Below are 12,258 nucleotides of genomic sequence, written 5' to 3' on the forward strand. Positions count from 1 at the left end.
TTGCTCTCGCTCTCCTCTTCGCCCGTTCTCTTTTGCACTGGCTGTTTGTATTGCCCAAGAGTACTCTGTGTACACTACGATGTGTAGTATTGTTTATGTCTGGGACTGCAAAGACGTGCAAGAGCGTGTGAGAGACGACGGTTCGACAAACAACCACATTCAAATCACTTGAACTGACACATTACCGAATATGCCACAGAGAGATAAAAAGAAACAGAAAGGAACAGAATTTATTAGGAAAAACAACAACAACAACAACAGCACCAACCAAATCATGCATACTGTGACACACGATATAAATTAAGCGTACGAGATAGATGTGTGTATATGGTATGAAGCTCTCATTTATGTATTTGGTTCGGAGTTTTTGTTTTTTTCTCCTGTTCAGCTTGTCACAATTTACACACATCCATAGGCAGCATAGCAGGCAGCATAGCAGGCAGACAAGCAAAGCAACCCAAAGTTTGAATGAATGGAAGGAATGCCAAGAGGCGCGCATACCATATGAGTTAACATTAGCCGGATTTTGTACTAAGTCCGACTGTTTTTTTTATCGTTGTTTTTGTTACTGCTACAGTTTTTCACTTACTTTTAAATCAACTATGGGCATTCATTCAAATATGGATTGATCATGCGATTAACAACCGCTCTTTTTTTTTGTTTAAAAAAATACAGCTCCTATTTCTTTCCCTTGAGAAGAGAAAAAAAAACGATAAAAAAATACGTTCACTTCAAATCAATTTCAATCGGTTTTATTGTGTGAGTTTCTTCTATTTCTTCTTATTATTTTTTTAAAAATGGAGCATTTGACATAAAATTAAATTGATAGTAAGTTTGATATTTTCCACTTCTCGGTTTGAATGGCGCCAGTTGAATCAGCGAACCGAGCCTCACTTTGTCATGATGATAAACTGTTTTTTTTTCTTCTGTTTTTGTCTCTGTTTATTTGTTTTCTTGCTTCTTTGTTGCTTAAAAAAATCTCTAGCTCGTATTTATCGGTATAACACTTAAATCGCAAATTTCTCAGTAACACCTCTCACTCCTTCCTCTTCGTATTGTTCGCGTGTCATGCATTTGGCCAAAAAGTTTTCCTGTTGACTGAGTATTTTTCCGCCATGCCATGCATATGAAATTGGACTGAAAAAGAAAAATGTTCATGTAAATGAAGAAAAGAATTTCAGCCAAAAATAAGCGACGTGAATTGGTTGGAAAATATGTTTTGAGTTTGACTTTTGCAAAAAGTTTGGAACTAAACTAAAATCAAATCGTTTCAACACAGTTAACCAAAAACAAATCGATCAAACTGAATTTGGTTGGCTTACTTTTTGGGTACAGTAACCGCAACGTCAATGTAATCTGGAGCGAGGGCACGTACGTCTTTCTTCAGTCGTTCGGCCATGCCAGGAAACATGGCACAGCCGCCGATGCACACAATATTAGGCAGTAGATGACCTAATGCTTTTTCAGGGCACGATTTGCAGGCATCGAATATCGCTTCAGACAAGCCCATTTGTCGTATCCCAACATCGGATGGATGAAAGAGTAGTTCGGGTATTGTGAATCGTTCATTTGTTAATCGCAACGTTTGTTGATCATCGGCCGGTTTGCCGGCAACCGGTTCGCGCAAAAATCCTCGTTTAATTGATGTAAAATCGGGCAGCACATATTCACGCACTATGCTATTATCGGGGAAACGTTTCTTCGCCACTTCCATGTCAGCGTAGAAATTCTGTGATACATAGCATGAATCCTCTTTCACTTGATTGATAACATACGATTCGTCCATAACATTCAACTGGCGATACGAGATAATCTCCTTCAAATGGTTTGTTAGCACTTTGCCACCGACATCGATACGCCGGATGGCCTGTTTAACCCGTTCACCCTTCACAAACGGTATGATGTGTGTAAAACTGTAGCCCATATCAATGATAATACAACAATGTGGTGCTTGCAGCTCTTTTGTTGCCGCATAATTTTCATAGGCCAAATCGGCGGCGGTTGTTCGTAGCAATGTTTCGCATTCGAATTCTTCGAAGAAAATTTCCGTCATCGCCTCTTGAATGGATGTGAAATTGAATTGTGGCTCGGTTATGATGGTCGGCCGGGAGAAATCAACAGACGCACAACTTTTACTAAACGCATAGTCCCAAACGGTTTTCTAAAGATTGGAACAAGTTTTGCCCATTGAAATGACGATATTCATTCAAAACGAAACAAATGAAAAACATACCTGAACATCCCAGTTAACCAAGTAGCCTCTTTGAAAACACAAAATATAAAATAATCCAGACGCATCTCGACACTCTTCAATTTGATCACCAATAAACGGACGCCGTCTCTCTGACTTTGCTTTCATTATACAATTCGGAATGGTTCTGAAAAAAAAAACGAGGAGACAAACAAATCCATTAGTCGTATGCCGAAACTGGGATGAGTTAGAAAAAATATCACTGATTTCCACATTTTTTTCTTTCACTTTGTTTACTTTGGATCATTTTCAACGGATGTGCCGATTTTGATTGAGTACGCCCCATTGTCGATTATATTTGCATAATCCATGACCATATTCACCATTTGGCGACAATTTTCAGCGATTTGATTTGATTTGACACACGCACAGCCTCCACAAGATTTGTTTACCAGCTTTTTTTTGCTCGCTGCGGCTTTTGTTTCAAATGAACTGTCAAATGAACTACAGCAGCATTTGTGTGTATGGTGTGGCTGTGCGATTTGCACGCCCATCAACGTCTTTCGAATGAACTAAATGCGTTGATTTGACGCATTGAGGTTAGGTATCAAAATTCGGAGCCCACTACACAAGTTGTCAATCGGTTGATTAGCTCGTACTTCTGTTTTTGGCCTTGGTTTTCTTTTTTATAAATAACAAAAATAAAATAGAATGTTCAATTTTGTTGCAAAACAATCGTTCAATACGACCCGAAATATTGTTATAAATCCAGCAATATTAGCACGCACCAAAGTGGTCGATCTCAAAGTGAAATGGGAACGACCCGAACGAGTTTCACGCTATAGTCGTGTGAGAAGTGGCGATATTGGCACTTACGTTCAACCAGATCCATCGAATGTTTGCCTACAATATCAATATGCCACCGAATTAGAAAAGTAAGTTAAGAGGAAGAAAAGAAGAGAATTATTCACAAGAATCACAAATTGACATTTTCGTCTTTTGCTTTTAGTGCCGAGCCAAATGTACGAAATCAATTCACCCTTGGATGGCATCCAATGGAATACAGCAAAGAGTTTTATGAGAAATCTTTGATGGACTCGGTACGATCACATCGCTATGACTATACATCGCCTGTGGCCATGAGTAAGTAACGGAAACTGAGAAGAAAAATATACACAAAATTGATTTTGAAGTGGACAGTTTTGATTTTTCAATCAACTTGAACTAAAATAATTTTGTTTCTAGTTGCTCAACTGACCGGCAGCATTCGATTCATGCAACACGCAATAGAAAACGGTATTGTGCACAGTCGAAAGCGACACTTTTACAAACTGGAAACGTATAGATTGATTCAGGCACGTATTCAATTGATTAAAAATCTACGTGAAACCGACTATAAACAGTACGAATGGCTGCTGGAACGATTGGATTTGGAATTTAAGCCAAAGCCACAAAAGGAAGATGAAATTATGGTTGCAAGAAAAGAGGGTTTGCGTCAATTGACCAGAACCTATTGCGAAGATGTACGAAAACAAAAATTGGACGCTTATCGAAAAGAATTGGAATCACAACAGTTGCCATTCTTGGCGCAAAAATTGAAGAATTTAAAATTTATTCGAAACGAACAGATTGCACTGAAAGTCGATATAACGATTTCCAAACAGCAAATTGACGAGGTCCGACAACAGTACGAGCAATTGAAGATAGTGGAAGATACCAAAAAGATCGAACCAACCAAAAAGAAATGGAAGATCTACTAAGAAAAAAACAAACAAAACAAAACCCATTTGTGTATGGATGTTAATTTTTTAGTATTCAAGGGATAAATCAAATAAAACCAGGATGTTTTCAAAAATAAAAAAAAATTAATGTTTACATTTAATAAAATTATTCCATAAATTACAGATAACTAATGTGTTTCCGATAATAATAATAAGATTGACTTTATGTCAAATATCTAAATGCAGACCGCTCTAAATAGAGAAAAATTCACTGGAAAAAGCCACGCTCTTCTCAATCCATCGATACAAAAAAAAAAAAACAAAAAAAATCTTTTATATATAAAAAATTAATTTAAATACGATATTAAAATAGAAAATATTAGCAATTGTTTTTTGGTTTTATAAATCTACGTTCAAAAAGGCATAATTGTTTTATTGGCGAGTTATTTTTTAGTCTCGTTCCAAATTCGGACCAAATTGCATCGGTAATTTTTTTTTTCCTACTTCTTCTTCATCATCTAAACGACTTAAAAAGAAAATCCGGCGAGAAAGCAAAATGAAGAGATTATGTCTAAGTTAAACTAGTTTGCCGTTTATTTATAGCACTGTAGTTCTTTTTCGTTGGACTCGGATTTTGTTTTGTACACACAAGACTCATTATTTAGAGACTAGTCATAGCAGGAGTGCGTGCATATGCTTTTGGAATAAAGCCGTATTTTCGGGTTTTCGGTGCATAGGCCCAGAGCCAACCATCAACGGTTTGATTATTTAAATCGGCATAGATCCAATCACCACGTCGCACTGACAGATCATCAGGTGCTTGAGCCTAGCGGGAGAAAGAGAGCGGGGGAGAGATAAAACAAAATCGCGAATTTTATTTATATATCGAAATGTTTTCGTTTTCAATAATTTTTTTCTTCTTACCTTGTAATCGTACAACATAACTAATTCAGTTCCATGATAACGTAACTCTTCTGATCCACCGATGATGGATTGCTGCTGCTGCTGCTGCTGTTGCTGTTGTAGTTGCTGTTGTTGCTGTGAAACTTGCACTTGGTTATTGGTATTGCTGGAATTATTGTTGGCTGCATTATTGATCATTGCTTGATCACTCATGCCATTGTTCACATGACCGATGGCTGGCCCCATTTGCATATTGTGCGTTTGGCACGTATTCGTTGTCTCATTGGTGACGATTGCGTCCGATGTTTGATTTTGCAATTGACGTGCATCATTCAATTGATTCATGGCTGCATTGTATGCATTTTGTACCGATGGTTTGGTGCTATTCTGCAAAATATTATCCGCTGGATACACAAATCCAGATGGAATGAATCCCTCTTGACCATCGCTACGCACAATCCAAAACCATTCTGGATCCTCACGGTTTAGAACTAAAACGATGCAGAATTGACCAGTTTTTATTTTATTATTTTGAATTTAAAATTTAAATTTTCATAAAAAATCACAGAATTAAAACAAAAAATCGATGATCAAATTTATTGTTGATATGAAATAATTTCTCCCAGGTGTTGTTATTCACTTTGTGTTGGAAAAAACCATTGGGGCATGTTTTAAAAAAATGGTAAACAAAAAAAAACAGGAGAAAGGAAATAGATTCCGTAAAAAATCAGACCGTAGAAGCCGAATGAAAAATAGAAAATTAAAAAAAAAATTCAACAAAAAAAATGTACAACGAAACATACCCGTAACGAATTCCCCTCGTTCAACCGACACATCGTTTTCATCGCGGGCAATGAATGTGTAAAGCACGATATATCGACCGCAAATATCTTTTGCAAACGGAATGTAGTCTTGATCGGAACTTAAACTAGCCTGCGAATGTTTTAGCATGGAATTTTGCAGCCCAATCAAACCGGACATTGTGTTGTCATCGAGAATCTCAGCTGTTGACAGGTCAATTATATCAGATGCGGATGGTGGATTATTCGTCTTATTTCCATTGTTGTGCTAAAATTAATCCATAATCAATTGCATTTAATTTTTTCCCGAATTTTGATTTCAATCATAATAAAAAAAAAGCAGAAAGATATAGAAAGAAATGTTCGAAGAAAAAAAAAGAAAAAGTCCAATTTTGACAAACCTCTGAATTTTCAACCGAAGTCGTGTTGTTCATTTTATTTCCATTGTTATGCTGTGAAATTAGAGCCAGAAATTCATTAATAAAATCAAAAAAAAATTATGTTCCAAGCAAATGTGATTGCTATTAGTTTACCTCATTGTTATTGCTATTTCCCTCGTTATTGTTGTTCGTATCATTATTATTATCGTTTGGATTTGCATTGGAATCACCTGTTGAACAAAGGTGAAAAATGGCGATCAAAAACGGAATGATCAAATTGTTAGTCTAAATAAAATTTATTTCAATGAATGTTCCAACCTTTTTTACCTTTATCGTTAGGATTTTCATTGCCAAAGTAGAGCATTTGTTCGTTGCGGGGTAATTTTTTCTTAATGGCCAAATCGGCCAGTTGTGTGTTGTACGGTGTACAATACGAGTACGGTATGAATCCTTCTTGGCGTGTGTCTTGGCCAATGACATAAACCCAATCATTTTCACGATAGAGAATGTTAACGATTTGGCCGCGCTTCACTTCCAGCTCGTCATCAACGCAAGGTGTGAAATCGTGTAAGACAATCATCTTAGAATCGGGACTTAATCCATGCTCTTTTTCAATGCCAACACGTACCAATGTTTCAATGCTGGCCGAACCAGTGATGCGACCGAGCCCATGATTCAATCCTAAGCCACTGTTTGATCTTGTCAAATCCTTATCAATCTCACCATTGACCGCTTCGATTTAAAACGAAGGAGAAAAAAAAAACCACAAAAGAAATTGTTCAATTAACACCATACGCAAGAATTCATTTTGTTTTTATTTTCTCAGAAATTAGCAACTTTTCCTCGATTCACTTCAAATAGAAAGAGAGGGAAAGAGAGAGAGAGAGCGAGAAAGAAAAAAAGAAAGAAAAAAAGAAAGAAAAACCACTTACATTTCTTCTTTTTACTGCGACCTATTCGAACTGGGCATAAAAATGCCATTTTTTTATGTTTGCCTTTTTATCCACTTGTTGATTGACTTGAATAGATTCTACTTGATTTGTCTCATTTAATATTATGTCAACGAATTCCAACACCTCTTTTTTTCTGTCGCAGTTAGATCTTTATTTAACACACTATCAATCGGGTCGTTGATTTCTTTTGTTGCTGCTACTGCTATTGTTGTTGTTGTTCGGCAAATTTTTATCGCTTAATTTTATTTCAATTTTCCTTTTGAAGAACACACACTGAATCGAGAGCAGAGAACGAAGAAAAAGTTGAAGAGAGGAAAAAAAAAGAAGAGTAACCAGCAGAATATTCTGCTACACCGAATTTTTGTCCATGTATTCTGAGAAAATTGATGCACAGAACTGCTGATTTGTTGATTTATTTCGGGAAAGTTGGAATGGAATGCACCAAACGACCACCACTGTTTAATGCTGTGCAATTAAATGGTATATATATAATAAACATTTAATGCGAATGATCACTTGTTCAACTGAAATAAACGACATTTACCTGTGAGACGTTTACACACAGCCAGTTTGTGTGTATGGTTGTGTGTGTGTGTGCATGTATGCATGTGTGCGTATGCACATCGGTATGAGTATGTGTGTGTGTATGAGTGTTAAGAGTCGATGCGTTGTCTTCAGGAACAGAAGTAGTAGCTGAATGTTGTTTTTTCTTCGCTGTTGCTGCTGGTACAGCTGCAATGGTATTGGTTTTTGAATCAAGGAAAGAAGAAGGAAATTTTTTTTCCTAAGCTATTTATCGCCAACACGCTATATTTTCGTACGTATGTGTGGTTTTAATCGCTGTTGTTCTCTTTCCGATTTATTGGAATGTTTGTGCAGTGGCGTTGTTGTGTTCAGCCATATCATTCCATTTCGTTCATCGTCATCGTGATCGTCGTCGTCGTTGCCTCACTCGTTGTCGTCCAAATCATGCACATACCATTCTTCATGCGACGAGATCACAACGTGAATTGGTTTGAGTGTGCGTTGGTGCTGCTAGCAAATTCCAGTGCATGTTTTTACGTACATATGAACACGTTCAGAACAATTTTTTTTTCTTTCTTTTTCTCATTTTTTTTCTGGTCGATCGTTCGTTCGTTCGCATTTGCCCATAATACTAAATCATTGGGGTTTGTTGTTGTGTTAGAAGACAAGGCAAAAAAAAAACAGAAACGATGGACAAGAACGGAGTGAAGCAGTACAAAACAATTGAGTGGTCACAACAAATGTACGCTCGTTCGTTGAATACCAGCACACGGCAAATGCATTTCCAGCGTCTTATTCTCTCGGTGCGTTTCTCTCTCTCTCTCTCTCTCTCTCTCTCTCTCTCTCTCTCTCAAACACATGAGACTCTGAACACAGACGACTCTTGAACACATTCACTCGTGTGAACAACGTTAGATTTCAATATAATAGCGCAGAAAAAAACGGACCATTCCAGATCTTATTGGGATCAACACATTATATATCGCATGCGATACAATGATTATGCACCGATTCATGTCAATTGGAACCAAATCATAACTCAATAACTGAACTGTTTGTTGATAGAACATCTGTTCGACTCTCCGACCCATCTACGATCCCGTACAACGCTTGTCGTTAGATTCACAAAGAAACAAATTACTCTGATACTAGACTCTAAGTTGTATGTGAAAATGATATTTTATTTTATTCAAGTATTTTCAAGTTTTATTCATTATGTCCCAGAGAGACAGCGGTAGAAGGGGAAAAAATGAATGGAATTGGATGATTTACTGAAATTACTTACAATAACTTATAATAGAAACAAAAAGTAAGAACATACATATTTCTTCACTCTTAATTCGCCTGCTTGTTTGGTTGCTTAACAAGTACACTTATAACATTTAACATTGGTCAACTTAATCTAGAACAATGTAGTTGAGTTTTACTGCAAAAGGTCGATTCGATATAGATTTTCGTTTTTTTTGCTTTTGTTTAATCACTGGCACTGCCGCTTCCTTCCTCTTCCTCTTCTTCTTCTTCTTCAGATTCGGTTTCGGCCTTCTGTACGGGGAAATTTCAATCAAAATCATTAGAAGGATTGGTATTAATTTGCTTTCGAAACTATCAAATGGTTTCTGTACTTATTTGTCATGAACTCTATTTTTAATAACACAATAACAGTTCTTTCTCTTTAATCTATAATGGGTAAAAATCCAATGAAATTCCATTTAAAACTAACCTTTTTCTTCTTCTTCTTTTTATTATCATCAGAACCGCTGGAACTATCATCGTCGGAGATGTATTCCTTGCTCTTGAATCCGCCGCCGGCCATCGTTGTTGCGGTCGTTTTCTTTGGCGATGATGATTCCTTTTTGCGTTTCTTGCCACTTGAATCGTCACCACCGCCTGCTGGTTTGTAATTCTTCATTTCATTGGTGTAACGTTCTTTGTCTTTGGCCGCCTTCTCTTCCCATTCCGATTTATCCTTGAGTTCACGCCACATTTCGCCACCTCTCTTTGCGATTTCGGTCACCTTCAAATTCGGATTTTCGCGTTTGATTTCCTCGCGTGTTTCGTTCAGCCACAACATGAACGCGGTCGATGCTCGTTTCGGTGCATTTTCATCTTTGTTCTTCTTTTTCTTTGATTTTGACTGTGAAGTAACATACCGAGTGTTTGTGAGTATGAAATTGTCTCATTGAAAATGAAATTGAACTTTTTTTCTTATCAAGTTTATACTAACCGATGATGAGGTGCTGGACTTTTCTTTGCGTTCCTTTTTCTTCTCTTTTTTCTCTTTCTTTTTCTTCTTTTTCTCATGCGTCGCATCATCACCAGATTCACCTTCCGATGATTCCGTGGTTGAAACATTACTGTCATATTCATCGGCAACATCTTCAACTTTTTCTATTTTTCGAATGAAGTGAATTTCAATTGATAGGTAATTGACTCAATGCGATTTAATAAAAATAAATTTAGCGGATAAAATGAATAATTTACCAGCATCCGGATTAAAGTCATCATCAGTTGATTCATCTGAATTGCTACCATCATCATCATCATCGTCTGAGTCACGAGCTTTGCCTTCTGCCTTCACACGAGCCAAATAGGCATCCGGTTCGGCTTCATTCTCCGAATCACCAAAGTCATTGTCATACGATGCAGTTTTCTCCTGTTTTTGGAATAGTAAAATTGATTATTTACAAAATGAAGTCAATCAATTATGAACAGTGTTCATTGAACACAATGAAAAAGTTTTTTTTTTTTTTTTAGAAAAATGCCATGAAAATCAATGTACATTGTGCGTGCCAAGTTGAAGCTACTTTAAAATGCTTCCAAACATTCAATTACGCACAATGATGAAAATCCCTCGCTTTCGTACCCGTACACAGTCTCTGACTGACACTTACATTTTTGCCGGTGTTCTTGATCGGAATCTTTTTGCTCGAGATGTAATTGAACAATTTGTTGTATTCTTCTTTTTCGATGCTGCTGAATGTATGCGTCGCACTGGATTTAAGCAAGATCTCAAAATCAAAACTACGCGTCGATCCGCCGCTACGTGCAAAATTGACCGAGGCAATCTCTTCGAAGCGAATGTGCATGGGTGGTTTGTGTACATAAATGAAGCCACGTTCCAATGGATACAGATAACCAGCGGTAGCTTTGTATGAGCATCCAATGGCTGGTGTTTGCGAATGACCGGTGAATGATCCGGGCCCGGTCAATTTTCGATTCACCAATACTTTCATGATCTTGCCAAGCACTTCGTACACGGGACCAGACAATTCCTTTGGCAATTTGTCTTCGTACTTGGTTTTCAGCTCTTCTTCTGTGAATGGTAGTTCGATGCTGGTGTCTTCTTCATTTCCAAACAGCAACACTAGGTAATGATAACGCGTTTGACCTTGTTTAATTGGCGGATCCAGCGACAGAATGAAGAACATTTGACGATTGTCTTTGTGTGGCAACAAAAACAATCGCAGTACCGTTGACATGGGGATTTTGTAGTCAAACGTTTTACCGTGCAGTTGAAAGAATGATGAGAAGATTTTGATGTCGTAACGACCACTGCGTATTGGAGAAAATAAAAGAAAAGAAGTGATTAAAAGATTCTCTTCTGAGTCTGAACTTGAGAGCATAAACAAAATCACAACTTTGAATGCATTTGAGAAAAAAACAATAGAATCGATTGTAACTTACCGTGGTGTGAGACATTGTAGTTCGCGGAAAATGGCAATCGCATCGCCAGACACCGACAAAACGGATGCTTGTTTGACGACATTTTGATGGAATGCATCGATGGGATCGATTTCGGCCGATTCGGTGGTTGGTATGTGGAAACGCATTTCGACCAAACTCACCGGTGTGTCATCGTTCTGATGGAATTCCAATGTCACTTCATTCTTGCCCGTCGTACACTGTGACACATTTTGCAACGGTATTTCGAAGCTGGTTTTCTTTTCACAATCAAAATTCAGCACGGAACCATTGAAGTGTACGGTACCCCAATTCCAGCCGCGCAACGATAATTCCTTTTCCAGCATATCTTTCGAATAGTTCTTCTTGAAGAATTCCGCCAATTTACTCTCTTCGCCCGACTTGAACCCAATGAATCGATGCAACGAACCGTTCTTTGTGAACATACGCAAACCAATCGAATCGACAAATCGCTGAAAGTTCACCATTTCAATGTCGCTGCCATTGAGTTGGTCCACTTTGCCGGTTTTGCTGTTTTTGAAAATGATATTCTGGTCGGTCATTTTGAGCCGGCCCGAGGTCTACAGCATCAAAAATAAATGCACAAAGAGACAACGAAATACACACACAAATTAGCAAATTGTACGTCATTTTGCAATGGAACTTTCCATTGGCAGAAAAAAATGCATTGTTTTTGTGTAATTTGCTTACCATGTGACCCTTGTTTTCGCACAAAATATCCGAATATTCCAGTGTATCCACCATATTGAATGCACGTTCGTCTCTTTTTCTCTCTAAACTACCAAATAAACGAATTCTTTGTTCACAAAATTATTGAAATATCCGTACGTTTGACTTGCTCAACAAATGAACGATGTGCGGTGAATGGTGTTCAACAGAGACGCGCTAAACATGCTTGGTTATGTCGTCTATCTGTCACTTGTCACTTTGTTGCGGGACCGATGGCGCGCAATTTATGTGTGTATTGTTAGTTTTTCGAATTTCGAATTTCGAATTTCGAATTTCGAACATTTGAAGGTTAACCGCAAAATTTACCTATTTCATTCACTGACGAAATGATCATAACAAAGCTTAGCACCAATG

General features: G+C 37.5%; 4 protein-coding genes across 6 annotated transcripts; 1 reads left to right on the plus strand and 3 right to left on the minus strand.

Moving 5' to 3' along the window:
* Positions 1-721: 721 nt before the first annotated feature.
* LOC129577682 (actin-related protein 6) lies at positions 722-2,704 on the minus strand. Its single transcript, XM_055465163.1, has 4 exons — positions 2,489-2,704; positions 2,234-2,378; positions 1,323-2,161; positions 722-1,137 (listed from the first exon to the last, which is right to left on the minus strand). The coding sequence occupies exons 1-4, from the start codon at positions 2,575-2,577 to the stop codon at positions 1,008-1,010; spliced, it is 1,203 nt and encodes a 400-aa protein (XP_055321138.1). The 5' UTR covers positions 2,578-2,704; the 3' UTR covers positions 722-1,007.
* Positions 2,705-2,780: 76 nt separating this feature from the next.
* LOC129577683 (28S ribosomal protein S15, mitochondrial) lies at positions 2,781-4,056 on the plus strand. The gene is made up of 3 exons (XM_055465164.1): positions 2,781-3,126; positions 3,201-3,334; positions 3,437-4,056. Exons 1-3 carry the CDS (start codon positions 2,903-2,905, stop codon positions 3,949-3,951), a joined length of 873 nt encoding a protein of 290 aa, XP_055321139.1. The 5' UTR covers positions 2,781-2,902; the 3' UTR covers positions 3,952-4,056.
* LOC129577681 (SH3 domain-containing protein Dlish) lies at positions 4,037-7,638 on the minus strand. 3 transcript variants are annotated; one of them, XM_055465159.1, is made up of 8 exons: positions 7,493-7,638; positions 6,928-7,413; positions 6,314-6,727; positions 6,149-6,225; positions 6,017-6,067; positions 5,619-5,883; positions 4,837-5,306; positions 4,037-4,738 (listed from the first exon to the last, which is right to left on the minus strand). In XM_055465159.1, the coding sequence occupies exons 2-8, from the start codon at positions 6,974-6,976 to the stop codon at positions 4,574-4,576; spliced, it is 1,491 nt and encodes a 496-aa protein (XP_055321134.1). In that variant the 5' UTR covers positions 6,977-7,413; positions 7,493-7,638; the 3' UTR covers positions 4,037-4,573. The 3 variants fall into 3 exon arrangements, with proteins under 3 accessions (XP_055321134.1, XP_055321137.1, XP_055321135.1); XM_055465162.1 differs by having other exon boundaries at positions 6,323-6,727; positions 6,928-7,521; XM_055465160.1 differs by having other exon boundaries at positions 6,928-7,496.
* A 993-nt stretch (positions 7,639-8,631) lies between these two features.
* LOC129577685 (FACT complex subunit Ssrp1) lies at positions 8,632-12,151 on the minus strand. Its single transcript, XM_055465171.1, has 7 exons — positions 11,866-12,151; positions 11,158-11,735; positions 10,365-11,025; positions 9,955-10,126; positions 9,698-9,861; positions 9,194-9,607; positions 8,632-9,015 (listed from the first exon to the last, which is right to left on the minus strand). Exons 1-7 carry the CDS (start codon positions 11,917-11,919, stop codon positions 8,947-8,949), a joined length of 2,112 nt encoding a protein of 703 aa, XP_055321146.1. The 5' UTR covers positions 11,920-12,151; the 3' UTR covers positions 8,632-8,946.
* Between the last annotated feature and the right edge of the window lie 107 nt (positions 12,152-12,258).

This window comes from Sitodiplosis mosellana, unplaced genomic scaffold, assembly GCF_009176505.1.
Source record: "Sitodiplosis mosellana isolate CC-2019 unplaced genomic scaffold, AAFC_SMos_1.0 Smas_scaffold_6197, whole genome shotgun sequence".
In the NCBI taxonomy this organism is placed as follows: domain Eukaryota; kingdom Metazoa; phylum Arthropoda; class Insecta; order Diptera; family Cecidomyiidae; genus Sitodiplosis; species Sitodiplosis mosellana.